This window comes from Palaemon carinicauda, chromosome 2 (genome assembly GCF_036898095.1).
Source record: "Palaemon carinicauda isolate YSFRI2023 chromosome 2, ASM3689809v2, whole genome shotgun sequence".
NCBI lineage: Eukaryota > Metazoa > Arthropoda > Malacostraca > Decapoda > Palaemonidae > Palaemon > Palaemon carinicauda.
Window position 1 is genome coordinate 29,659,826 of NC_090726.1, and position 25,612 is coordinate 29,685,437.

General features: G+C 45.1%; 2 protein-coding genes across 3 annotated transcripts in view; one reads left to right on the forward strand and one right to left on the reverse strand.

Moving 5' to 3' along the window:
• Positions 1-25,612, forward strand: part of LOC137623379 (uncharacterized) — a 130,507-nt gene that overhangs the window by 20,051 nt on the left and 84,844 nt on the right. The window lies entirely within an intron of this gene.
• Positions 927-25,612, reverse strand: part of LOC137623367 (uncharacterized) — a 45,021-nt gene continuing 20,335 nt past the window's right edge. For both annotated transcript variants that reach the window (XM_068354205.1, XM_068354201.1), the window contains exons 3-5: positions 24,388-24,522; positions 2,901-3,116; positions 927-1,691 (exon numbers count right to left, since the gene is read on the reverse strand). In XM_068354205.1, the coding sequence (XP_068210306.1) occupies positions 1,191-1,691; positions 2,901-3,116; positions 24,388-24,522 (852 nt within the window). In that variant the 3' untranslated portion in view covers positions 927-1,190. The remainder of the gene's footprint in view (positions 1,692-2,900; positions 3,117-24,387; positions 24,523-25,612) is intronic.

Genomic DNA, 25,612 nt, shown 5'->3' on the forward strand with positions numbered 1-25,612 from the left:
AAAATTGAGTTCTTTGTTTACAATGAGTACCGGGTATCTGGACGACAGATGGCGCTGTTGAAGTACACCCCCTACCTGTATAGCGATCGCTGGCGGATTTTTTCCGTAGAGTTTTCTGTCGAGCAGCAGAGCTGCAGCTATTATAATCACCGGGTAAGTATATTCAAAAATTTATTTTAGAATCAAAATAACATATTTTGGATTCAAAGAATTTGGGTTACATACCCTGAGGGTGACTAGACATACTGTCTTGGAAATTACATGCAAATGATTTGGTGGATGACGCAACAAAGACTGGAGAATACTGTATTTTCAGTGGCAGAAATCTCTTAAATAGTGGTATTTAGGTAAATGTGGGTAAAATTGATGGATACATCTAGCATTCAGGGAGGGGATACTCCAAAGGAAAGGAGGGAGGTTGAAGTTGAAAGGAGGAAAACAGATTGCGAAAAGGGAGAGAGATGGCTAGGGTAGTGAGTGTCACGAGAATACCGGATGCATTGAAAGTTAAGATATATTGTACCATAATGAGACCAGTGATAATGTATAGGTCAGAACCAATGGCATCAAGATGGAAGAAATTCTGCAGTAAACAGAAATGAGGATAAGAAGTAGAATTTAGGTAAGCTGTTTGAATTCTGGAATATCAAGAAATTAAAAGTTCAGGGAGGGTAAAAATCACTTATGATAAGAATCAACATTAAAATGGTCTGGGCATGTAGTAAGTTTGGATGAAAGGAAGGAAAAGAAAAAGTGTTTGACCCTGGATAGCAGTGGGGATGAAGACGAGCCGCAAAACTTGTAAGCAACATGTCACACCATCCTTATTTTCTTATGTTACTCTGCACTGAAAGAAACCGCAAGCAATTGCCTAACCATAAAACACATAATGGAGGTAACCTTAGATAGAATACAAAATGAAAGAGTATATTTTTATAAAATTTATTTTTTAAAATGATCATTTGTCGAGTAATCACAGTTATTTTTAAAACACAATTCTTAGCCTAAGATACTGACCCCAAGAGGCACATTCACAAGGGAGAGGTCAATCTTTGTACATCCAATGAGTTTTGTTGTCAGATGTGAAAGTTTATCCTCAATTTCAACTTCACTTATGTTTATGTATTATTTTTTCTCACCTCAAAAATTGATGGAAGAAATTTGATATGTTCCTTTAAGAAAATAGAGTCTCAGAGTTCCAAGAGAACACCAGTGTTAACAATTTCTATGTCACGGAGGCCATCATTAACTCTTTTAGCAGATTCTTCTAGCAGTTTTAAGCCCTGAGTTACTTGTCCAAAGACTCCATTATATGAGCAGTCTCGACCTAAACCCGTTAATATAAAGAAGGAGAAATCATCATCCATCCAAACGATTCCTTGATCTGCAGAACGGCTGTGTGCTCGGCCAAACCTCTCCAACGACACTGTAGGGACTCTTCCATTGAAAAAGCTGCCCTCATAAGGTTCACTTCCAATCCTTTCTGTTGTAGTATTTGGGTAAACGACTTTAGAGAACTTCTTATTCAAGTAATTGGGTCCTAATTTACCTGTGCAGAGAAACAGGAAGTGCTCTGCCAAAGGACTGCCAGGAGTAAGCTCGATGAGAACTCGCCCTTTCTGGACACGATCCCATGCTATGTCCAAAAAGACAACATTTGGCTCTTTCAGACACTTGAAAATTTCACTGGGCTGTAAACAAAGGTGACCATTAGAAGACTATCAAAATGTAGAGCAACTCATCAATTTTAGTTGTTAGCATTTACATGGATGAATACCAAAAATAACAATATTGATGCCTATAATTTATCTACTCAAAATTGAAATATGGTATAAAGAAGAGAACTATATCTACATGAAATAAATTCAATAGTATCTAAATACAGGTTTATAGTTTATGATAATTGGGCCAAATAGCCTAGGAATGCTATTCATCGGGGGGGGGGGGGAAACAGCAATTGCACTATGAAATGCAAGTTAAAATGGTTGTACAGCAAGACGGAAGAGTGCAAACAGAAGTAAGGTAAAGGGCTAAAAAGTGGGAGTAACTAGGGATCAAGGGAACACTGCAAAGAGCCTTTAACAATGCCTACAGTGCACTTCATGAGGCTTGCTGGCAACACTATTAAGCCACTAAAAAGAATAGTCAATCATTAGCTGCTCAACAGTATTCAAAGACAGGACTTGATTGCTAACATTTTCTTGCTTGTAAGAAAAAAACTTTGTAAAAAGAAACAAAGGGAAGGAAAACTATGCAAAATAAAAGGTGAGATTATACCTTCTGAGGAAATCAAACACTACAAAATTTTTGACATTATATGAGTAATACAAACACCAAGTTACTGAACCCACTAAATAATTAAAAATGTATCAATATTCTTCAATAGTGCAAGAGATAGATATATATACAATATACAGTACATGCTCTTCTCACTCCTCAAGAGAGATTAGTTCACCAAACTTTCAGCTGGGCTCCACAAGGCATTAGAAGAGTTGGAAAACCCAGACCTACATGGCTGAGGACTATGAAGCGTGAAATAGGAGATGATGAATAGAGAAGTACTAAATTAAAAACTCAAGATAAATTATATATGTATATATATATATATATATATATATATATATATATATATATATATATATATATATAATTATTACTTGCTAAGCTACAACCCTAGTTGGAAAAGCAGATGCTATAAGCCAAGGGGCTCCAACAGGGAAAATAGCCCAGTGAGGAAAGGAAACAAGAAGAAAATAAAATATTTTAAGAACAATAACATTAAAATAGATATCTCCTACATAAACAATAAAAACTTTAACCAAACAAGAGGAAGAGAAATAAGATGGAATAGTATGCCCGTGTGTACCCTCAAGCACATAATTTTACGTAGAAATACATACATAGATTTTGAAGCTTAGAAGAGGGGGTTCCTGTTTTTGGAAGCAAGGAAGGTATAGTTGGTCATCCTTTATTGAGAGTTTAGCAAATCTTGTTGTTGTAGATTTCGTATGTTCTTCAGATGATATATGTTCTTCAGATGATATATGTTCTACAAAGACTTTCCCTGTCATGATTTTCTTCCTCCACTCATCTGGGTTGCATTTCAGGATACTTGCCTGTTGATGCAAACGATAATTGAATTATAGCACTATAATTTACATAAAATTCAAACATAGAACATGCTGCGCACCCAATTCATTCACTAACATTTATTTTGTTTGTTTTCCATTCTCCCATATATTTTTTCCTCACATTTTTTTTTTTTTTTTATGGTAAATTGTCTGACAATGTACAATTTGGTGATAGGAAATATCAGCAGTACTATATTAAATCTTCGAAACATCTCTAATGATAAAAATAAATAGTTCAATGTTTATGCATCCGTCCATTTAAAATAACAATTTAAAAAGTAATTTGTATTGTTCCTAGGCATACAAAAGCCGAGTCCTATAATTAGAGAGATTACTTCAACACAAGGTGGAATCAGTCGTTGAAATGGATAACAAGCAGTCGTGTGACTGGAGAAGGTTTGGGGTAAGAAGCACCAGCCCTCCTAGCACTCACATTTGATACTTTTGTTTAAAGGACCCAGGTTTGTGTGGCTAGGGAAAATACAAATTACTTTTAAAATTTATTTGTTCGTACACGACATACAAACTCTCTTCCTTTAATTAAGGGGAGACTGCATGTAGGGTTGGAAGTTTCCTTGGAACCAAAACTGGAAGGATTTTCAACATTTCTGAAAATTTTCAGGCTTGATCTGTGGATAGCAAGGACACTATCACCCCCTATTTGATTACCATAAGGATAATAAACTGAGAGGCCCTGGATTGTACAATGAATTGTACCATACCAGGCAAAAAGAAACCCTACCACCAAAGGGGACCTCAGTAAGAATCAAATATTAGGTATATGAATAATGGGTCGGCATTAGATTAACCTTCACCCATGGGCCATGGGAAGATATACTTCTTTGGTCACAAAGAATAGTGCCCTAAAGTGTAGCTTACCAGCATCTGCTCCAACCAGCTTATAACACCTCGATCGCTAACCACAAAGAGAGAGGCAGAACAATGGAGTAGAGCCAGTTATACTACCACCCATTCTGGACTTGCGTCAAATCATTACCATAGACGAGATGTAATCTGTCCCATGAACAACCAATACAAGTCCAAGCAAAAGGTGACAAGGAGGAGGTTTAATACCTGTAGGGCAAAATGCGCTGTAGCCTGCGGCATGACCTACCCAAGCACGGTAGCTCATGATGTTTGATAAAGTGGAGATGTCAATGGTAGCTCAGTTCAGCTAGAATAATCATTTAGGAAGGACTCAAGCTCTCATTTTATAGCTCAAAGGATGCCAAATTCGTGTTCTGCATATGAATGCATTCAAAGACTCGGCAAAACCTTTAATCCATAGTTTTAAATATTTAACTTAGCCGGTGAATATATATAGCTGCAACTCTGTTGCTCGACAGACAAAAAACAGTAAAAAATCGCCAGCGATCGCTATACAGGTTGCGGGTGTGCCCACCAGCGCCAACTGTCGGCCAGATACCATACTCGATGTAAACAAAGACTCAATTTTTCTTCTCTGTCGACGTGTCGACAAGACGTACTTTACTCGCTGTTGAAACCTGGAGTTTTTCCCATCATATTTGGTGAAGTACTTTAATTTGGTTTTGAGCTTTCGCAGTACAGGGTTTTTCTTCAAATAAATCCTTGAACTCTTTTTTGTATCGGATTCATTGTTGATGACTTAAATCGTTTTTTGGAATTTTCCCTTGACCAATTCAAAATGGCTGACCTTTCACAAGTTCCCAAGTTCAGAAAATGCAATGCTAGGGACTGTCATAGGCGTCTTCCAAAGGCTTCTCTCGACCCTCACACTGTTTGTTCCAATTGTCGGCGTAAAACCTGTCAATTGGAAGATCGGCGTGAGGAATGCGTGGGCCTTTCGGAATTCGATTTTATCGAATTTGAGAAGTATACACGCAGACTAGAGAGAAATAGGGTAAGGAGAAGTTCTTCTAGGTCGGTAGATTTTTCCTCTCCTCATGCCCCTCAACCTAATCCTTCCCCTGTAGTGGTTGTTCCTAACCCCCCTCCTAGCGCTCAGGAACCATCGATGGCTGACATGATGCGTGCTATCCATGCCTTGGGGGAGAGAGTTGAGTCCCTTGCAAGTGACCGCAATCAACTCATGGCGGATGTTAAGGAACTAAAGTGCCAAAGTGCCGCGGGAAGTGATAAAGTGCCTAGTGTTTCTCAAAGTGTTGTGAACAGTGTTGCGCTTGAGGGTTCGTCTGTTCGTGCCTGTCGTCCTCCTAGTCCGGGACCTCTTGCAAGCTCCCAAGCCCAGGGGAGAAGCAATGTCGTACGACTCATGGGTTCGAGAGGCCTTGATCAGCGAACAGACGTTCCCTCTTTGGTATCAGGCGTATCTCCCCAAGATCGCCCCTACCAACGTAAGACGAGAGAGCCCGTTTTTACCTCGTCGTCCGAAGGTGTTTCTCGTAAGAAACCTTGGACCAAGGTCTCACGACCTTTGAAGCGTAAGTCGGTCCCTTCAGGACAAGTCCAACGTCCCGGTTGTAGCCACTGGGTCAGTTCGGACTCGTTGCCGTCATCTGATGACTGCTCGCCGCCTAAGAGAGGCAAAGCGGTGCCGCCTCAGTCGCTCACCCCGTCTGTTGCCGCACCTGCCGCCGTAGACCCTAAATGGGTGTTGCTGCAGGACATGCAGTCCAAGCTTGCGTCCTTGATGGAGGACTTCAATGCGGAGAAGGTTGCTGCTGAACCTTCTGGCCAACAACCATCCAAGCGATCTGTTGTGCGTCCTGTTGACGCTGAGGTAACTTTCTCGCGTCTACCAGTTGGGGTTGTACCTCCACCGATGCGACCCAGTGTGGGTGGCCAGCCGCACGTTGACGTTAGGCGACGCACGGAGGTGGTTGTTGACGTTCAGGACGGTCAGCAACCATCAGAGGTGACTTGTTTTGACGCGGTGCGTCAACCCCCGCTACCCGGTATGGTGTTGACTGCACAACCCAGACGGTCTAAACAGTCTCGGGTGGACGCTGTGCGTCCTCGCGCACCCATGGTTGTTGACAGTTCACAGACTGTGCAGCAGTTCCATGACGCTGCGTCCGGCTCCGTCACGCATGCACCAGTGCGACCGGACTCAGCGAGCCAAACGTTGCCCACTCCTTTGCCGTTTCCTCATCAGTTTTCGGATGAGGAACTATCAGATGAGGACGTTGCTGAACCACAAGAGGATCAACCTTCAGAACTTGACGAGCCTAAGGCAACTCAACCATCATTGGACTTTAGAAAAGTCATGGCTGTATTTAAGGAGTTGTTCCCTGACCACTTTGTTTCTGTGGCTCCTCGTTCGCCGCCGTCAGAGTTTGTATTAGGCGTGCCTGCTACCACACCTGCCTTTACTAAACTCGTTCTCTCTCGCTCATCCAAGAGAGCTTTGCGGCTGTTGGGAGATTGGTTAGAGACTAAGAAGAGTTTAGGGAAGACAGCATTTGCCTTTCCCCCATCTAAACTCTCGTCTAGATCAAGCGTCTGGTATGCCACGGGAGAAGTTCTCGGCTTGGGAGTTCCTGCCTCTGCCCAGGGCGACTTCTCAAGTCTTGTAGACTCTCCCCGCCGCCTTGCCATGAGACGCTCGAAGATTTGTTGGTCACCATCGGACCTGGACCACCTTCTTAAAGGGATATTTAGGGCTTTCGAAGTCTTTAACTTCCTAGACTGGTGCTTAGGAGCCCTGAGCAGGAAAATCTCTTCTGCAGATAAGGATGTTTCCTTGCTCATTATGTCCTGCATGGACAAGGCCGTCCGTGATGGGTCCAACGAGCTAGCCGCCTCATTCACGTCCGGAGTCCTGAAGAAGCGAGAGTCTCTCTGTTCTTTCCTGTCTGCTGGAGTGACGCCATGCCAAAGATCTGAACTACTCTTTGCTCCCCTTTCCAAGTGCCTGTTTCCTGAAGTCTTGGTAAAGGAAATTGCCTTATCTTTAGTTCAGAAGGACACCCACGATCTAGTTGCGTCCTCGGCTCGCAAAGCTCCCCCTTTGCCTACATTGTCTGCTAGACCGAGGATAGACACTCCAGCGTCTCGCTTTATTCCGCCCTTTCGTGGCAGAGCCTCCAGCAGAGGAGGTGCTCGTGCCGAAGGGAAGCGAGGGAAGAGGAAAGGATCCAAGTCCTCTAAGGGCAGAGTCTGACTGCCCGCAACTTCAGACAGCAGTAGGAGCCAGACTCAAGAACTTCTGGCAAGCCTGGGAGAAGAGAGGCGCAGATCAACAATCTGTGAAGTTACTCAGAGAGGGGTACAAAATCCCTTTTGTACGCAAACCCCCTCTAGCGACGTCCCCCATCGATCTCTCTCCCAGGTACAGAGAGGAAGAAAAGAGACTAGCCCTGAAACTGGAAGTGTCTCTTTTGCTAGAGAAGGGAGCGGTGGTCAAAGTCTCGGACCTTCGATCACCGGGATTTTACAACCGTCTCTTCCTAGTATCAAAGAAGACAGGAGGTTGGAGACCGGTGCTAGACGTCAGTGCTCTGAATGTCTTTGTCACAAAGACGAAGTTCTCCATGGAGACCACAAAGTCAGTCTTAGCAGCGGTCAGAAAGGAAGACTGGATGGTCTCGCTAGACCTAAGGGACGCCTACTTCCATATCCCCATTCACTCAGACTCCCAACCTTTTCTGAGATTCGTCTTCGAAGATGTGGTTTACCAGTTTCGGGCCCTGTGCTTTGGCCTAAGCACAGCTCCTCTCGTATTTACGAGGCTGATGAGGAATGTGGCCAAATTCCTCCACTTATTGGACATCCGAGCCTCCCTTTATTTGGACGACTGGCTTCTCAGAGCCTCTTCCAGTCGTCGCTGTCTGAAGGATCTCAAGTGGACTCTAGATCTGACCAAGGAATTGGGACTCCTAGTCAATTTGGAAAAGTCGCAGCTGGTCCCATCCCAAACTATTCTGTATTTAGGGATGGAGATTCACAGTCAAGCTTTTCGGGCTTTTCCGTCGGCCCCCAGAATAGATCAAGCCCTGCTATCCATCCAGAAGATGCTGAAGAAAGAACGCTGCTCAGTCAGGCTGTGGATGAGTCTGGTAGGGACGCTGTCATCCCTGGAGCAATTTGTATCACTAGGAAGACTACACCTCCGTCCTCTTCAATTCCATCTGGCTTTTCACTGGAAAAAGGACAAGACGCTAGAGGCGGTCTCGATCCCGATTTCCGGAAAGATAAAGTCTTTTCTGACTTGGTGGAAGGACAATATCAACCTAAGAGAGGGTCTTCCCCTGGCTGTTCAGATACCCAACCACGTTCTCTTCTCGGACGCATCGGACTTGGGCTGGGGCGCGACGCTGGACGGTCGGGAATGCTCAGGTCTGTGGAACTCGAGTCAGAGGAGCATGCATATCAACTGCAAGGAGCTGTTGGAAGTTCATCTGGCCTTGAAAAGCTTCGAGTATCTCCTTCGAGGCAAAGTGGTGGAAGTAAACTCGGACAACACCACGGCCTTGGCGTACATCTCCAAACAAGGAGGTACCCACTCACTGACGTTGTACGAGATCGCAAGGGACCTGCCCATCTGGTCAAAAGGTCGAGACATCTCCCTAGTAATGAGGTTCATCCAGGGCGACTTGAACGTCATAGCAGATTGTCTCAGTCGGAAAGGGCAAGTAATTCCAACCGAATGGACCCTCCACAAGGATGTGTGCAAGAGACTTTGGGCCACTTGGGGTCAACCAACCATAGATCTCTTTGCAACCTCGCTGACCAAGAGGCTTCCAATCTATTGCTCCCCAGTCCCGGACCCAGCAGCAATACATATAGATGCCTTCCTCCTAGATTGGTCACATCTGGATCTCTACGCATTCCCACCGTTCAAGATTGTCAACAAGGTACTGCAGAAGTTCGCCTCTCACGAAGGGACAAGGTTGACGTTAGTTGCTCCCCTCTGGCCCGCGAGAGAATGGTTCACCGAGGTACTTCGATGGTTAGTAGACGTTCCCAGAAGTCTTCCTCTAAGAGTAGACCTTCTACGTCAGCCACACGTAAAGAAGGTACACCAAAGCCTCCACGCTCTTCGTCTGACTGCCTTCAGACTATCGAAAGACTCTCGAGAGCTAGAGGCTTTTCGAAGGAGGCAGCCAGTGCGATTGCTAGAGCAAGGAGAGCGTCTACCATTAGAGTCTACCAATCGAAGTGGGAAGTCTTCCGAGACTGGTGCAAGTCAGTTTCTGTATCCTCGACCAGTACCTCTGTAGCCCAAATAGCTGATTTTCTCTTATACCTGAGAAAAGGACGATCCCTTTCAGCTCCAACTATCAAGGGCTACAGAAGCATGTTGGCATCGGTCTTCCGGCATAGAGGCTTAGATCTTTCCAACAATAAAGATCTGCAAGACCTCCTTAAGTCTTTTGAGACCACTAAGGAGCGTCGTTTGGCTACTCCTGGGTGGAATTTAGACGTGGTACTAAGATTCCTCATGTCAGACAGGTTTGAGCCTTTACAGTCAGCCTCCCTGAAAGATCTCACTCTTAAGACTCTTTTCCTGGTATGCTTAGCCTCGGCTAAAAGTCAGTGAGATTCATGCCTTCAGCAAGAACATCGGATTTTCGTCGGAAAAAGCTACTTGTTCGCTGCAACTTGGTTTTCTAGCCAAAAATGAGCTACCTTCTCGGCCTTGGCCTAAATCTTTCGATATTCCCAGCTTATCGGAGATCGTAGGCAATGAACTAGAAAGAGTCTTATGCCCTGTTAGAGCTCTTAAGTTCTATTTAGATCATACTAAACCTTTACGAGGCCAATCTGAAGCTTTATGGTGTTCAGTTAAGAAACCATCCTTGCCTATGTCAAAGAATGCTTTGTCATACTTTATCAGATTGTTAATACGAGAAGCTCATTCACATCTGAGTGACGAAGACCGAGCTTTGCTTAAGGTTAAGACGCACGAAGTTAGAGCTGTAGCAACTTCCGTGGCCTTTAAGCAAAATAGATCTCTGCAAAGTATAATGGACGCAACCTATTGGAGAAGCAAGTCAGTGTTCGTGTCATTTTACTTGAAAGATGTCCAGTCTCTTTACGAGAACTGCTACACACTGGGACCATTCGTAGCAGCGAGTGCAGTAGTGGGTGAGGGCTCAACCACTACAATTCCCTAATTCCATATCCTTTTAATCTGTCTCTTGAAATGTTTTTAATGTTGTTTTTTATGGGTTGTCCGGAAGGCTAAGAAGCCTTTCACATCCTGGTTGATTTGGCGGGTGGTCAAAGTCATTTCTTGAGAGCGCCCAGATTAGGGGTTTGATGAGGTCCTGTTGTATGGGTTGCAGCCCTTGATACTTCAGCTCCTAGGGGTCTGTCAGCATCCTAAGAGGATCGCGAGGCTTCGTAAGGAAGACGTACTTACAAGGCAGAGTAATCGTCTAAGTCGACTTCCTTACCAGGTACCTATTTATTTTGTTTTTGTTATTTTGATAACTTCCAAAATGAAATAAAAACTCTTAGCTTATACGATGTAAACATATTTAACTGGTCTCTACCCACCACCCTGGGTGTGAATCAGCTATATATATTCACCGGCTAAGTTAAATATTTAAAAATGATATTTTAATTATAAAATAAATTTTTGAATATACTTACCCGGTGAATATATAAATTAAACGACCCTCCCTTCCTCCCCAATAGAGACGCAGTGGGATGAGAAGAAATTAAGTTTTTGTTTACATCGAGTATGGTATCTGGCCGACAGTTGGCGCTGGTGGGCACACCCGCAACCTGTATAGCGATCGCTGGCGAGTTTTTACTGTTTTTTGTCTGTCGAGCAACAGAGTTGCAGCTATATATATTCACCGGGTAAGTATATTCAAAAATTTATTTTATAATTAAAATATCATGTTACATTTCATCGATATGTACAGTATTCGGTAGGCTATAACTTTTGCACATTTTTAAACCATGAAGACAGAAAACAGTCACATGAATAATTAAACAAACCCTTTATAATAATTCACTTTTCATCATTTTTATATGCAGGGGCTGAAAAGTATCTCCAGGTCAGATATACGTATGCTGCCGTGCATTTTACAGTGAAATTGCTAGCCCAAAATAAAATGCAAATTTGCCAAACTTATAATAAGCTGATTCATTTTAGTGGCCAGTAATTAAATTCCTTTTATGAGTATATCTTCATGTCTTATATTCATCTGATAATTATTGTTAGTAGCAAGGAGGGTTTGTATTAAAACTCCTTGGTTTATAGCTGTTTCAAGGATAAACTTATGTCCTACCCGATTGTATTGCTTCGGGAGTTGACCGATTCGTTTCGAAGGCCAGTAGATAATTTTCCTTTTACCAGTGCATCTGCACATCTTATATTAATCTTATAACTGTAGCTGTACAAGCTGTTTCGTAGGATAAGCTTCTCTCCTCGGCTTTAATGCCTCAGGAATTGACAAATTAATTTCAGTGGGCACTAGTTAAATTCCCTTTTATGGATACAGTATATCTACACATCTTATATTCTGATAATTGTTGCTTGTAGCAGTTTAATAGGATAAGGTTCTAGATTCCCTTACCCTAGTTGAGTGTTTCTATCATGTCTTCGTTTCTTAAATGAATTTGTACAGTACTTGTTTTCTGTATGCTGTATTGATAAAATATTTTGCAAATATATCTCTGTTAATATAGAATTTTAATTTCCTTATGATAAAAAGATGATAAGGTCAGAATTTTTAAAGGTAAGGCTATGACGGTCATGAGACGGGCAAAGGATTGGGTCTTTTCTGCCCTACTCTGCAGGTGTCTGCTGTCAAAGTGGCTTCGCAGAATTGTATGGGAAAAGTGACCAGTGGCATCTCCAGGTATTAAACATCCTTGGGTGTCAAGGAACTTGTAGGTACATTCTTGCTGGTAGAAGGCCATGAAGGTTGTCATCCTTTTCCAGACACCTGCCTTCAACACTTGGCACACCGACAAGTTTCTTTTAAAAGTAAGAGTAGCAGCAATACCTCTGGTCTTGGCTGGTGAGACACCTCGACACTTGTCAGCCGAGGTGAAAGCACTACGGATTGTCTCAAGAAGCCAGAAAAATGTTATTTTCATTAGTAAAATAAATTTTTGAATATACTTACCCGTTGCCCGACAGAAATCTAAGGTCGGGATACACCAGCGATCGCTATACAGGTGGGGGTGTACACAACAGCGCCATCTGTGAGCAGGTACTCAAGTACTTCTTGTCAACAAGAACTCAATTTTCTCCTCGGTCCACTGGTTCTCTATGGGGAGGAAGGGAGGGTCCTTAAATTCATGATCATCGGGTAAGTATATTCAAAAATTTATTTTACTAATGAAAATAACATTTTTCAATATTAATCTTACCCGATGATCATGTAGCTGATTCACACCCAGGGTGGTGGGTGGAGACCAGTATACATGTTAACATTAGAAGCTAAGTATCCCGTATTTCATTTTAGCAGTTATTCAAAATAACAAACATAAAATAAATAAGTACCTGGTAAGGAAGTCGACTTGAACTATTACTCTGCCTTTTTTAAGTACGTCTTCCTTACTGAGCCTAGCGGTCCTCTTAGGATGCTGAACGACTCCTAGGTGCTGAAGTATGAAGGGCTGCAACCCATACTAAAGGACCTCATCACAACCTCTAATCTAGGCGCTTCTCAAGAAAGAATTTGACCACCCGCCAAATCAACCAGGATGCGGAAGGCTTCTTAGCCTTCCGTACAACCCAAAAAAACAACAATAAAAAGTATTTCAAGAGAAAGATTAAAAAAGGTTATGGGATTATGGGAATGTAGTGGCTGAGCCCTCACCTACTACTGCACTCGCTGCTACGAATGGTCCCAGGGTGTAGCAGTTCTCGTAAAGAGACTGGACATCTTTGAGATAGAATGATGCGAACACTGACTTGCTTCTCCAATAGGTTGCATCCATAACACTCTGCAGAGAACGGTTCTGTTTGAAGGCCACTGAAGTAGCGACAGCCCTAACTTCATGAGTCCTTACCTTCAGCAAAGCAAGGTCTTCTTCCTTCAGATGAGAATGTGCCTCTCTAATCAGAAGCCTGATGTAGTAAGAAACTGCGTTCTTAGACATCGGTAAAGCAGGCTTCTTGATAGAACACCATAAAGCTTCTGATCGTCCTCGTAATGGCTTTGTCCGTCTTAAATAGTACTTAAGAGCTCTTACTGGGCAAAGTACTCTCTCTAGTTCGTTCCCCACCAAGTTGGACAGGCTTGGGATCTCGAACGACTTGGGCCAAGGACGAGAAGGAAGCTCGTTTTTAGCCAAGAAACCGAGCTGCAAGGAACATGTAGCCGTTTCAGATGTAAAACCTACGTTCCTGCTGAAGGCGTGGATCTCACTGACTCTTTTAGCTGTTGCTAAGCAAACGAGGAAAAGAGTCTTTAATGTGAGATCCTTAAAAGAGGCTGATTGAAGCGGTTCGAATCTTGATGACATCAGGAACCTTAAAACCACGTCTAGGTTCCAGCCTGGTGTGGACAACCGACGTTCCTTTGAGGTCTCAAAAGACCTAAGGAGGTCCTGTAGATCTTTGTTGGAGGAAAGATCCAAGCCTCTGTGGCGGAAGACCGCTGCCAACATACTTCTGTAGCCCTTGATCGTAGGAGCTGAAAGGGATCTTACATTCCTTAGATGCAACAGAAAGTCAGCTATCTGTGTTACAGAGGTACTGGTTGAGGAAACTGCATTCGCCTTGCACCAGCTTCGGAAGACTTCCCATTTTGACTGATAGACTCTGAGAGTGGATGTCCTCCTTGCTCTAGCAATCGCTCTGGCTGCCTCCTTCGAAAAGCCTCTAGCTCTTGAGAGTCTTTCGATAGTCTGAAGGCAGTCAGACGAAGAGCGTGGAGGCTTGGGTGTACCTTCTTTACGTGAGGCTGACGCAGAAGGTCCACTCTTAGAGGAAGAGTCCTGGGAACGTCCACTAGCCATTGTAGTACCTCGGTGAACCACTCTCTCGCAGGCCAGAGGGGAGCAACCAACGTCAACCGTGTCCCTTCGTGAGAGGCGAACTTCTGAAGTACCCTGTTGACAATCTTGAACGGAGGGAACGCATACAGGTCTAGATGGGACCAATCCAGCAGAAAGGCATCCACGTGAACTGCTGCTGGGTCTGGAATCGGAGAACAATACATCGGGAGCCTCTTGGTCATCGAGGTAGCGAATAGATCTATGGTGGGCTGACCCCACAGGGCCCATAGTCTGCTGCAAACATTCTTGTGAAGGGTCCACTCTGTGGGGATGACCTGACCCTTCCGGCTGAGGCGATCTGCCATGACATTCATGTCGCCCTGAATGAACCTCGTTACCAGCGAAAGCTTTCGATCTTTTGACCAAATGAGGAGGTCCCTTGCGATCTCGAACAACTTCCTCGAATGAGTCCCTCCTTGCTTGGCGATGTAAGCCAAGGCTGTGGTGTTGTCGGAGTTCACCTCCACCACCTTGCTTAGCTGGAGGGACTTGAAGGTTATCAAGGCCAGATGAACTGCCAAAAGCTCCTTGCAGTTGATGTGAAGTGTCCTTTGCTCCTGATTCCACGTGCCAGAGCATTCCTGTCCGTCCAGTGTCGCACCCCAGCCCGTGTCCGATGCGTCCGAGAAGAGACGGTGGTCGGGGGTCTGAACAGCCAATGGTAGACCTTCCTTGAGAAGAATGCTGTTCTTCCACCACGTCAGTGTAGACCTCATCTCTTCGGAAACAGGCACTGAGACCGCCTCTAGCGTCATGTCCTTTCTCCAGTGAGCAGCTAGATGAAACTGAAGGGGGCGGAGGTGGAGTCTCCCTAACTCGATGAACTGGGCCAGCGATGAAAGTGTCCCTGTTAGACTCATCCACTGCCTGACAGAACATCGGTTCCTTCTCAGCATGCTCTGGATGCATTCTAGGGCTTGATTGATCCTTGGGGCCGACGGAAAAGCCCGAAAAGCTCGACTCTGAATCTCCATACCTAGATAGACAATGGTCTGGGATGGGACGAGTTGGGACTTCTCTATATTGACCAGGAGGCCCAATTCCTTGGTCAGATCCATAGTCCATCTGAGATTCTCCAGACAGCGACGACTTGACGGAGCTCTTAAAAGCCAGTCGTCCAAATAGAGGGAGGCTCTGATGTCTGCCAAGTGAAGGAATTTGGCAATATTCCTCATCAGTTTGGTAAACACAAGAGGTGCCGTGCTTAGGCCAAAGCACAGGGCTTGGAACTGGTACACAACCTTTCCAAAGACGAACCTTAGGAAAGGTTGGGAGTCTGGATGGATGGGGACGTGAAAGTACGCGTCTTTCAGGTCTAACGAGACCATCCAGTCCTCCTTCCTGACCGCTGCTAGGACCGACTTCGTCGTCTCCATCGTGAACGTCTGCTTGGTGACAAAAGCATTGAGAGCACTGACGTCCAGCACCGGTCTCCAACCTCCTGTCTTCTTCGCTACCAGGAAGAGACGGTTGAAGAAGCCCGGGGATTGATGGTCCCGGACTATGACTACCGCTCCCTTTTGTAGCAAGAGCGACACCTCTTGTTGCAACGCTAGCCTCTTGTCCTTCTCCTTGTAGTTGGGAGAGAGGTTGATGGGAGATGTTGCTAGAGGGGGACTGCGGCAGAACGGAATTCTGTACCCCTCCCTTAGCCACTTCACAGACTGAGCGTCTGCACCTCTGCTCTCCCAAGCTTGCCAGAAGAACTTGAGCCTGGCTCCCACTGCTGTCTGGAGAGGAAGGCAGTCAGATCCTGCCTTTTGCGGACTTGGAACCCTTCTTGGATTTGCCACGGTGACTGTCGGCACGGGTACCTCCTCTGCTGGAGGTTCTGCCACGAAAGGGCGGGATGAACCTAGTTGCTGGTGTGTCCACTGCTGCAGGACGGAAAGGTCTAGGCACGGAAGGTAAAGCTTTAGCCTTACGTGCGGAAGAAGCCATCAGATCATGGGTATCCTTCTGGATCAGCGAGGCAGCCATCCCCTTGATCAGCTCCTCCGGAAACAGACACTTGGAGAGAGGAGCAAACAACAACTCCGACTTCTGGCAAGGAGTGATCCCAGACGACAAGAAGGAGCAAAGATGTTCTCTCTTCTTAAGCACTCCCGACGTGTACGAAGCCGCAAGTTCACCAGACCCATCCCGAATGGCTTTGTCCATGCAAGACATGATCAGCATGGCAGAGTCCTTATCCGAAGGGGAAGTCTTTCTGCTTAACGCTCCCAAACACCAATCGAGGAAGTTGAAGATCTCAAAAGCACGAAAGACTCCCTTCAACAGATGATCCATGTCAGAAAAGGACCAGCAAATCTTCGATCGTCTCATAGCCAGCCTGCGGGGAGAGTCAACCAGACTTGAGAAGTCGCCCTGGGCAGAGGCAGGAACTCCCAAGCCGGGTTCCTCTCCCGTGGCATACCAGACGCTAGATTTGGAAGCAAGCTTGGTAGGCGGAAAGATGAAAGCAGTCTTTCCCAGTTGCTTCTTGGACTGCAACCACTCTCCCATAACCCTCAAAGCTCTCTTGGATGAGCGTGCGAGGACAAGCTTGGTGAAGGCAGGAGCAGCAGACTGCATGCCCAGAGCAAACTCGGAGGGAGGAGAGCGAGGGGTTGCAGACACAAACTGTTCTGGATACAAGTCCCTGAACAAGGCAAGGACTTTACGAAAGTCTAAGGAGGGAGGCGTAGACTTGGGCCCTTCTAAGTCGGAGTGCGGTTCATCCAAATGTGCATCTTCGTCATCCGATACTCCATCATCCGAAAGCTGAGTAGGAAGTGGCAAAGGCGGAGCAGAAAGCTGAACGGCTGAATCCGGCAGCACGGGTGCATGCGTAGCTGCTGCGGATCCAACATCATGCCGCTGCTGGTCAGTCTGCGAGCTGGCAACAACAAAAGCAGAGTGCTGGTGCGTGGGAGGGACTGCCGTGGGTTGCGGAGCATGCCGTATGGGATGCGGAGCATGCCGCATGGGTTGCGGAGCATGCCGCATAGTGTCAGAACACGGCAGCTCTACCGCACCTTCCCACTGCTGATGCGGTAGCTCACGCATGTCAACGGATGGTGCAGCAAGAACATGCGTCTGGCAGGGTGGACTGCGCATCGGTGGAGGAGCTCTCACAGGTGGAGTGTGGGAGCAGGCAGCCGCAGTATCTGCTGAGCGCACAACCGCGGCAGGTTGTAGGTTAACAGGGGCAGTGTCAACCTTCTCAGCATGATACTCTTGCATGAACGCAGCAAGCTGAGACTGCATAGTCTGCAGCATGGACCACTTAGGGTCTACCGTGGTTGGAGCAGCAACAGCCGGAGCAGTAGCCTGTTGTGGAACCACTCTACCTCTCTTGGGAGGTGTGCAGTCTTCGGAAGACTGCGGCGAGTCCGAACTGACCCAGTGGCTACACCTGGGCCGTTGGACTCGCTCGGAAGGGACCTTACGCTTGAGAGGTCGTGAGACCTTGGTCCATCGTTTCCTCCTTGAAACTTCTTCCACAGACGAGGGATGATAGGGCTCATTCGTCTGTATGTGGATGGGACGATCTCTGACAGAAACGTCCGCAACCACTGAGGGTACATCCGTACGCTGATCAAGGCCTGCCGAACCCTTTGGTCCTTCGACATTGCTTCTCCCCTGGGCTTGGGAGCTTACAAGAGGTCCCGGACTGGGAGGACGACTGGCACGAACAGATGTACCCTCATGCGCAACACTGACACTGACACTTTTCACCTCACTTGCACTAACACTTCCCACTGCACTTTTCTCTTTCAGCTCTTTGACATCTGCCAAAAGCTGATTACGGTCATTAGCCAATGACTCCACTCTGTCACCAAGAGCCTGAATGGCACGCATCATATCCGCCATGGATGGCTGAGCACTAGTAGCAGGGTCGGGAGTCACCACTACAGGGGAAGGAAAAGGTTGAGGGGCATGGGGAGAGGAAAAATCAACAGAGCGAGAAGAACTCCTCCTGATCCTATCCTTCTCTAGCCTACGTGCATTTTTAAGGAATTCGTTAAAATCGAATTCCGAAAGCCCAGCGCATTCCTCACACCGATCTTCCAATTGACAGGATTTACCCCTACAATTGGAACAAACGGTGTGAGGATCTATGGAGGCCTTCGGAAGACGCCTAGTACAAGCCCTAACACTACACTGCCTGTACTTAGGGACTTGAGACTGGTCAGACATCTTGAATTGTAGAAATAGTCAAGGGGGGATTCCAAAAACTAGCAAAGTTCGTTAACAATTAATCCAAATTAAATCCAAAAGCTTGCTAAGCTAATGATAAAGCTTCCTGAATAGCGAAGGCTAAAATCTAGAGCGAATACATCACCAAAATCGTGAGAAACAACTCCAGAATCAACAGCGTATCCAAGTAGGTCTTGCCGGTGGCACGACAGAGGAAAAATTGAGTTCTTGTTGACAAGAAGTACTTGAGTACCTGCTCACAGATGGCGCTGTTGTGTACACCCCCACCTGTATAGCGATCGCTGGCGTATCCCGACCTTAGATTTCTGTCGGGCAACGGAGTTGACAGCTACATGATCATCGGGTAAGATTAATATTGAAAAAGACCATATTCCTTGACACCTCTTTCTTAGACCTCCCAGCACTAATAAAAAGTCTCCTACACTGCGGTCTGATTGTGTGTGGTCCATTTCAAATAGCAATAAGTCTTTCCACAACTGAAGGGTGTAAAGACCACTTCCTACAACCTGTCCCTGATGGCTGTATTTGTCCACTAGTACATTCCCCTTGCCTAAACTGTATCTTACTGACAACTCTATGGCATAAAACACCACCTAGATGGGCATCCACTCCATTCACTTGCAGAGTGGCCGCAAGACCGTGCCTCCCTGATTGTTGACGTAAGCCACTACAGGGGGTACTATCACTCCTCAAACACATTTGGAATGCTTGCAAGCATCTGAAGGCTGCTTGCATCTCAAGGACATTGATGTGTAAAGCTTTCTCCTCCTCAAACCATATTCCGGAGGCAACCAGGTTGTCCAGGTATGCTCCCCACCCCACCTTTGATGCATCCAAGAATAGGTGTAAATCTGCGGGTGAGAAGTCGAGTGGGACTTCTCTGGAGAGGTTGTTCATGTTGAGCCACCAGGTTACACCATCCCAGACCTCTTGTGATACTGGCATAGTATGGAACAGGTTATCCCTGTTGGCTACCCAATGATCTTTCAGACACCAGTGAAGCGATCTCTGAGAGTCACCCATAGGGAACAAGTTTCTCAAATAAGGACAGATGGCAAAGAAAACAATGCTAATGCCATGCTGAAACAGCTGTCTTGGACAGAAAGGGTTGCGCAACCTCTCTGAGGTTTCTGACACGATCGTCCATGGGGAAGACTCTTGCTGCTGCCGAATTTATCAGCATGCCTAAGTATGTCAACCTCTGCTTGGGTATGAGATTCAATTTCTCTAAGTTTACTACAATCCCCAGATCATGGTATAATGCAAGAATCCAATTTTGATCCTGAAGCAACTGCCTCTCCAAGGAGGCCAGGATCAACTAATCATCGCGATACATCAGGAGATGTAAACCTTGAGAGTTGGCTTATGCAGCTACCATGGTGAACACGAAAGTGAACACTGAGGAACTGTCCGTACACAGCCCGATGCACAGATTCTTGAACTGGTACAGTGTACCGCAGAGGATGAAGAGGGGGTACTTACTCTGGTGGAAGACAGTACAGAAGACACTGTTTCCATCCTGGATTATTTGATGCACAAAAGCACAAACTTTTTTCAGCGGAGAAAGGTCGATGACCAGTCTTCAGCAACCCCAAGGCCTTTTCCACCAAAAAGAGTCAACTGCAGAAGCCCGGAGATCCATCTCGAATGACTTCCAGTGTGTTCTTCCGCTACATCACTTCTGCGTCTATCTGAAAGACACTCACTACCCAAAACTTGGCCCCATGTTTCTGCCACATTGCTCAGAGGAGAGACAAGTAACCCTTTACTTTCGGCAGCAGGAGAGGGTGAACACCAATCTCAGTGTTTCTCTCTCCCTCCCCTCTACCTATCTCCACCCTTCCTGAAGAGAGCAGACTAAAGTGGTTGAAAAGGCTGAGCATGCCCAGGCTCTTTTGAGAGGAGTTCACGGGCATTACATAACAGGGTCTCAAAGTGGGTATAAGGCCCTTCCACAATCCCAAGCTTGCAGGTCTAGCTGAATTCGAGGATTTGGCCCCTATTCTTTTCAATGGGCCTGAACACATGAAGGCAACAGCTCAGTGGATCAGTCCTTCGTGACTCCAACGCTGCCTGCACATGACTCTCCGGCCAACACTACCAGAGAGCTAACCTGCTTAGAGAAGTGGGAGACTAGAGCAGCCACTCCTCAAAATCCAGTTAGCTCACAGGTTTGTTATCTGGTTAGCCAGGAAGATGACCAATCCCCCCAGACAACACAAGGCTCTTGTACCTTCTCCAAAGCCTCCAGGGTTAATAACGTAATTAACCTTGCGAAGTACGTCACTGCACCCAATCACTGGTCGACCCAGGACGCAGCATGGAGAGATGAAGGCTGAAGCCTCCGTGCCTGCCAACTCAAGAGTCTGAGAAGGAGGTACCTTCCACCTTGAATCTCTACAGCGGGAGGCCCCCGTCAGAGGGCAAACTGATGGATCTCCACCTGTAGAGGTGCAGACGTAGCATTCTCCGGTGTATAGAATCTCAGCTGACAAGAAAGTATGGGAGGCAAGACCAGTTTAACCTGCCAAAATGGAGAGAATTCTCAGATCCACAAATCTGATCATCTACCCGCTCCAAAGCCAAGTCCACAGGATCTGACCAGGGCAACTCCAATGAGGAATTTAATCCTCGAGGGGCACAGAAATTCTGATCAAAGATGGAGGCCCCACTGCCTCTCCTAGGCCATTGCACTAATGAATGATAGCAAGAACCTTCACAAAGAAACTCTCACATTCAGGGTAATCACCGTCCTTAGGCTTCGCACAGCAGTCCAGAGTTCCCAAGACATCCTGCACCTGAGCACAGGCAAAGGTGAGGCAACATGCTCCGGAGAATCTACTACCCTCGCGAATACGAAAGTTTCATTGCCAAGACCGAACCAGTTATGTAGTCGGGGGCTGGTGAAAACCCCGGCAAGCTTACAGGTACGAGAGATCTCCTGGTACGTGACCCACAAGTAGACAGCAAGGCACTTTGGTGCCACAGTTTGGGGCAGAGGGTAAACCACAGCTCTATTAAGCCACATATGCAATTCAGTATGACGTCATGGCAACACCCTTTCTTTTGCGCTCCAGTCTACGAAAGTGGGAGGAGCTGTCATCCAACATCCAAGAAGGGAAATGGAGGTCATGTAGCTCCTCCATCAACTTTTTTACATACTGTGTACAGTCCCGTACGCTGTTGGCTAAGTCTCAACTGGGACCCAAACTATGAGTTTAGACACCGTGACACTAGGACCCAGCCCTGGGAACCACATGGGTACCATCCACCCTAACTGAAAGTGAAGTGGAGTCCCGGGGAGCCCTGTCCTGCAACTATGGCAGGCCTTCCTATACTTCTTCGACCTCTTCTGCATCTGAGAAGAGTCTGAATCGGAGTCAGAGGACGTCAAGAAGGATTGGGCAGAACATGTACGCTTCTTCCTCTTCCTCGCTTTCACTGCTGGCTTTGCAAGCAAAGCAGTTAAGGTCTGAGCAACTGCTAATGACGTCACTCCCCCAGGTAGGAGAAACCAAACACTGGGGGCTCACTGTCAGGTAAAGGGTAAAGGGGAAGGCACACTCAGAAGGTCCCACGACCCCTCAACATGAGGGGCCGGAGGCAAAATTACTGACACTGAAGGAGGAGGAACCGACCTCGGACCTCCTGGTAAGAGGATTGGGACGATGGACACAGGAAGGGTGGAGAGTACTGGCACAGCGTCAGTGATCCGGGTTTGCACACTTCCCCTTGCCCTTACCTTTCTTACTGGGCCCAGAGTCCTCGGTCTCCAACATCAGCCCCTTATCAGCTGGGGCAGGGGCAACTACACCTGACGTACCGGCCATTGAAGTCCCTGACAACAGGCATCTACCACGCCCTTCACACCTGATGCCACAGGAGCCACAAGATCACATACCTGCACAGGAGGTACTAGGGAAGAGGTATCCTTGGCTACCACCTCTCTCCAAACTGCCATGAAGGTGCTATCTGAAAACCCTAAGGAAGCCAAACCTTTACTCAATCAAACTCGGTATCAACAGCCAGCAGAGTCAGCCATGAAGATCCTTCAGCCTCCAAATTGGAGCAGCGAACACTCAAGAGTTCCCACCGCACCAACAATGCCTGAAAAGGATGCCAATGACAATCCTCACTCTGCTGACCCTGCAGTGTACTCCCCGAGGATCGATCCGGGGGCAGCAGCAGCAAACACACCCAGAGCAGTGGCAGAGGCTATTGCCGGTGTCTTCTTTGACATTGCCCAGTCTGACTCCAACAAATGCCTCAGACACTTCTTCTCCTTCAGGGAATATGCCTGCCATTGCACCAGAGGCCACAATCGACACTTCGCAAGAGAATATTTGCGAATAAACATGCCCTCAACACGAAGCATGCAGGGAGTGCAGATCCACAGCCACCTTTGCCATGAAGTAGTTGCAGCATCTGCCCTTCCCCCAAAACAACACATAGTTCTTGTTTCCATTTCATTACTAACAATAACCACACTGATGAAGCGAAAGAATCAACAATTTTGTTAAGCGTTGCAGTATGTCCGTATGCCACACTGGTTGAAGAAAAAGGGAGTGATGAGCTAACTGGGAGGGGGGAGGGGGCTTCTCCCCTGCACCCTCTCCAGATGTTTCGCTGCTCATTATCCATTTCAATGACAGACTCCACCTTGTGCAAAAGTAAACTCCATAATTAAAGGACAAGGGTTTGTATGCCACGTAGGAACAAAGGAAGGTTATACAGTACACAATTTAATTTGTGAAGACAACTACAGTATATACATTTAGGTTATAGGCATAATATAAAAAGCCAGGGTACCAATTGGGTCATAACTTTGCTTGTACAGTTCCAAAAACATCTGAATGTCTTTAATTGAATATTCAATGCTCCCAGAATGACCAAGAATGGTGTGGATTTGAATATCTTCCTATTCAGCTTCACCATAATTTAGTTACTGTATGTCTTTATGTATTCTTATCAAATACAAAATCAGATACATTTAGATTTGGCTTCAAACAAGGTTTTTCAGGTTTAAAAGAACCAGTAATTCATAAATAATCATTTGCAAAAATAAAATCTTTACACCCAATTGTTAACCTATAAAAAACTTCAATGAATACAAACTAAATCAGTCATGCAATATTCAATATGTATGAAACAAATCGGTCAGAAAAATCCCATGTTGTAAACAAAATTACAAAAGCCCTTTGCTGGTATCATAGCCCCACCAAGGTTACTCAATGAATTGACTAATGCCAATAAAATTTAGTAAGCCAATAATGTAGATTTATGGTTTTAGCATAAAGGAATCTGGTTATTGAATTTAAGGTAGTCTGGATGGATTTGTATTTTATCTAAAAGGGAATAATTAAAATACCATTAAAACTAGTTTCTATTAAAATGATTTTGTATAACTGTCCACCATAAATTAGTTTTTCAAGGTTGGCTCAGGTTGACTTAAATATTTAATAATAATTGCTCTGTGAAATACATGCAGTCTCATTACAGCATATATTTTTATTCATAAAAAGTTAACTTTAGGCAGATCAAAGAGGTGATCCTCTCAATGCATTATACTGTATTGTGTTCACTTGAGACTTGAATAGTGATATACCAGATGATATCAACTTGCAAATCTTAAAACATTACTAATAATGACAGGCAGAAGTGGAGAAGATACAGAAAAAGGAAAGGAAATGTAACATCACTGATCTACAGATGGGAATAAGTACCCAATTCTCCCCAAAAAACTATGAGACTATGTACCGAAGTAGTTACTTTAATAAGTCCCAGATTTCATGGTCTCAACTGATTGGCGATAGGAAGAAATTTCTCTCCTTTCTGAAGTAAAGCATTACATACTAAAACCTCTGAGCTATAAGATCCCATGGTCATTCAACTTAGACTTTTCAAATTTAAGAAAAAAAATATTTTTCCCACTTGTAAAAATCAGAACATCCCAATGAAAACCAATACTTACAGCTCATGCAAAATAACAAAAGTTTTCATTCATTATGTCATTATTGTTGTGGGTAGACTCATGAATCATCTTCGAGGTATGAAAATGTGGGTTCATCTAAGAAGGATGGCTGGGAATTTCTACCAAAAACTATAAGTACTTAGCTATTAGCACTATACAGGTACTCACTTGAAAATGTTCCTCCATAAGTGTTGAACCAATCCTCTCTGAAAAAGTGAAACACTCTGGGAATCCAGCAGCAGAGTGAATTTCATTTTCATAGTCAACCGACTCTGCGGTTAGATCACCAATAGGTTTCAATAACTGAAGAAAAAAAGGTAAAAAGCTCATTAGAATATGATTTGCATTACAAATTTATAGCAATAATTATGAATTTGGAAATACTGTACAGTATTTCCCGTGTCATACGACCCACGTTTTTCCTTGAAAAAGCCCCCCCAAAATCACCTTGCAATTTAACACTAAGATAAGGTTTTATATGGGAGTCTGACAACCCTCAAACACCCAAGTAATGACATGCAACCACTAACGCTCACCAAACATAAAATATAAGCCTACTGTTATCAGTCATATGTACTGTAATAAATAAATTCATCTTCCGCACTTTAATGAAGATAACAAGATATTTATAATACCGATTATGAAATGGTCGTACTGTTTGTTTTGATCAGCTGATGACTTACCAATGCCATGTACACACAAATATGCCAACTAACAGCATCCTAGCAGACGATGCTAGGATATAATACTGTAGTTGTTTATGCAATATTTATCTATTTTCTCATACTGTACTTTGTTGATATTTTGGACTGTTGCCCAAGTTCCAAAGTAATACAGACAGTTGTTGAATACAACATTGAAAAAAAATCTCACTGCAAGTTGGATGCAGTGTTACCAAGTTAACGGAAATGTCAATAAACTAAAGTATGGTATTCGTCACACAAACAGCAGAAAAATATTCCACCTAGTGGAATTTCAAGAGAATTCTTTATTTGATCAATAATCAATTTTGTATAAAAATGTATACAGTACACAAGAGGAACTTGGGAAATATTACTGGAATTCTACTTCTTTACCAAAGTTTGATCAGGAACATCTGGCTACATAACAAATTTGGAAATAATTTGTATGGTTCCTAGCTATACAAACCTAAGTTTTTCACTAAGGATACATGTTCCAGCTTAAGATGGATTTAGCCATAAAAATTTTCACACGTGGTGTCAACAACCCTCCGTTAGTTGGTGGTGGTAGTGAGGGGGTAGATCAACCTCCCCACTCACCCAATGAGATCTCTCACTTTTTATTACAGGCAGGACTTCTAGGGGGCAGGCGATGGCAAGACATGTGTGTGAAGAACTCAGGTTTGTAGTTTAGAAAGATACATACCTTTGTT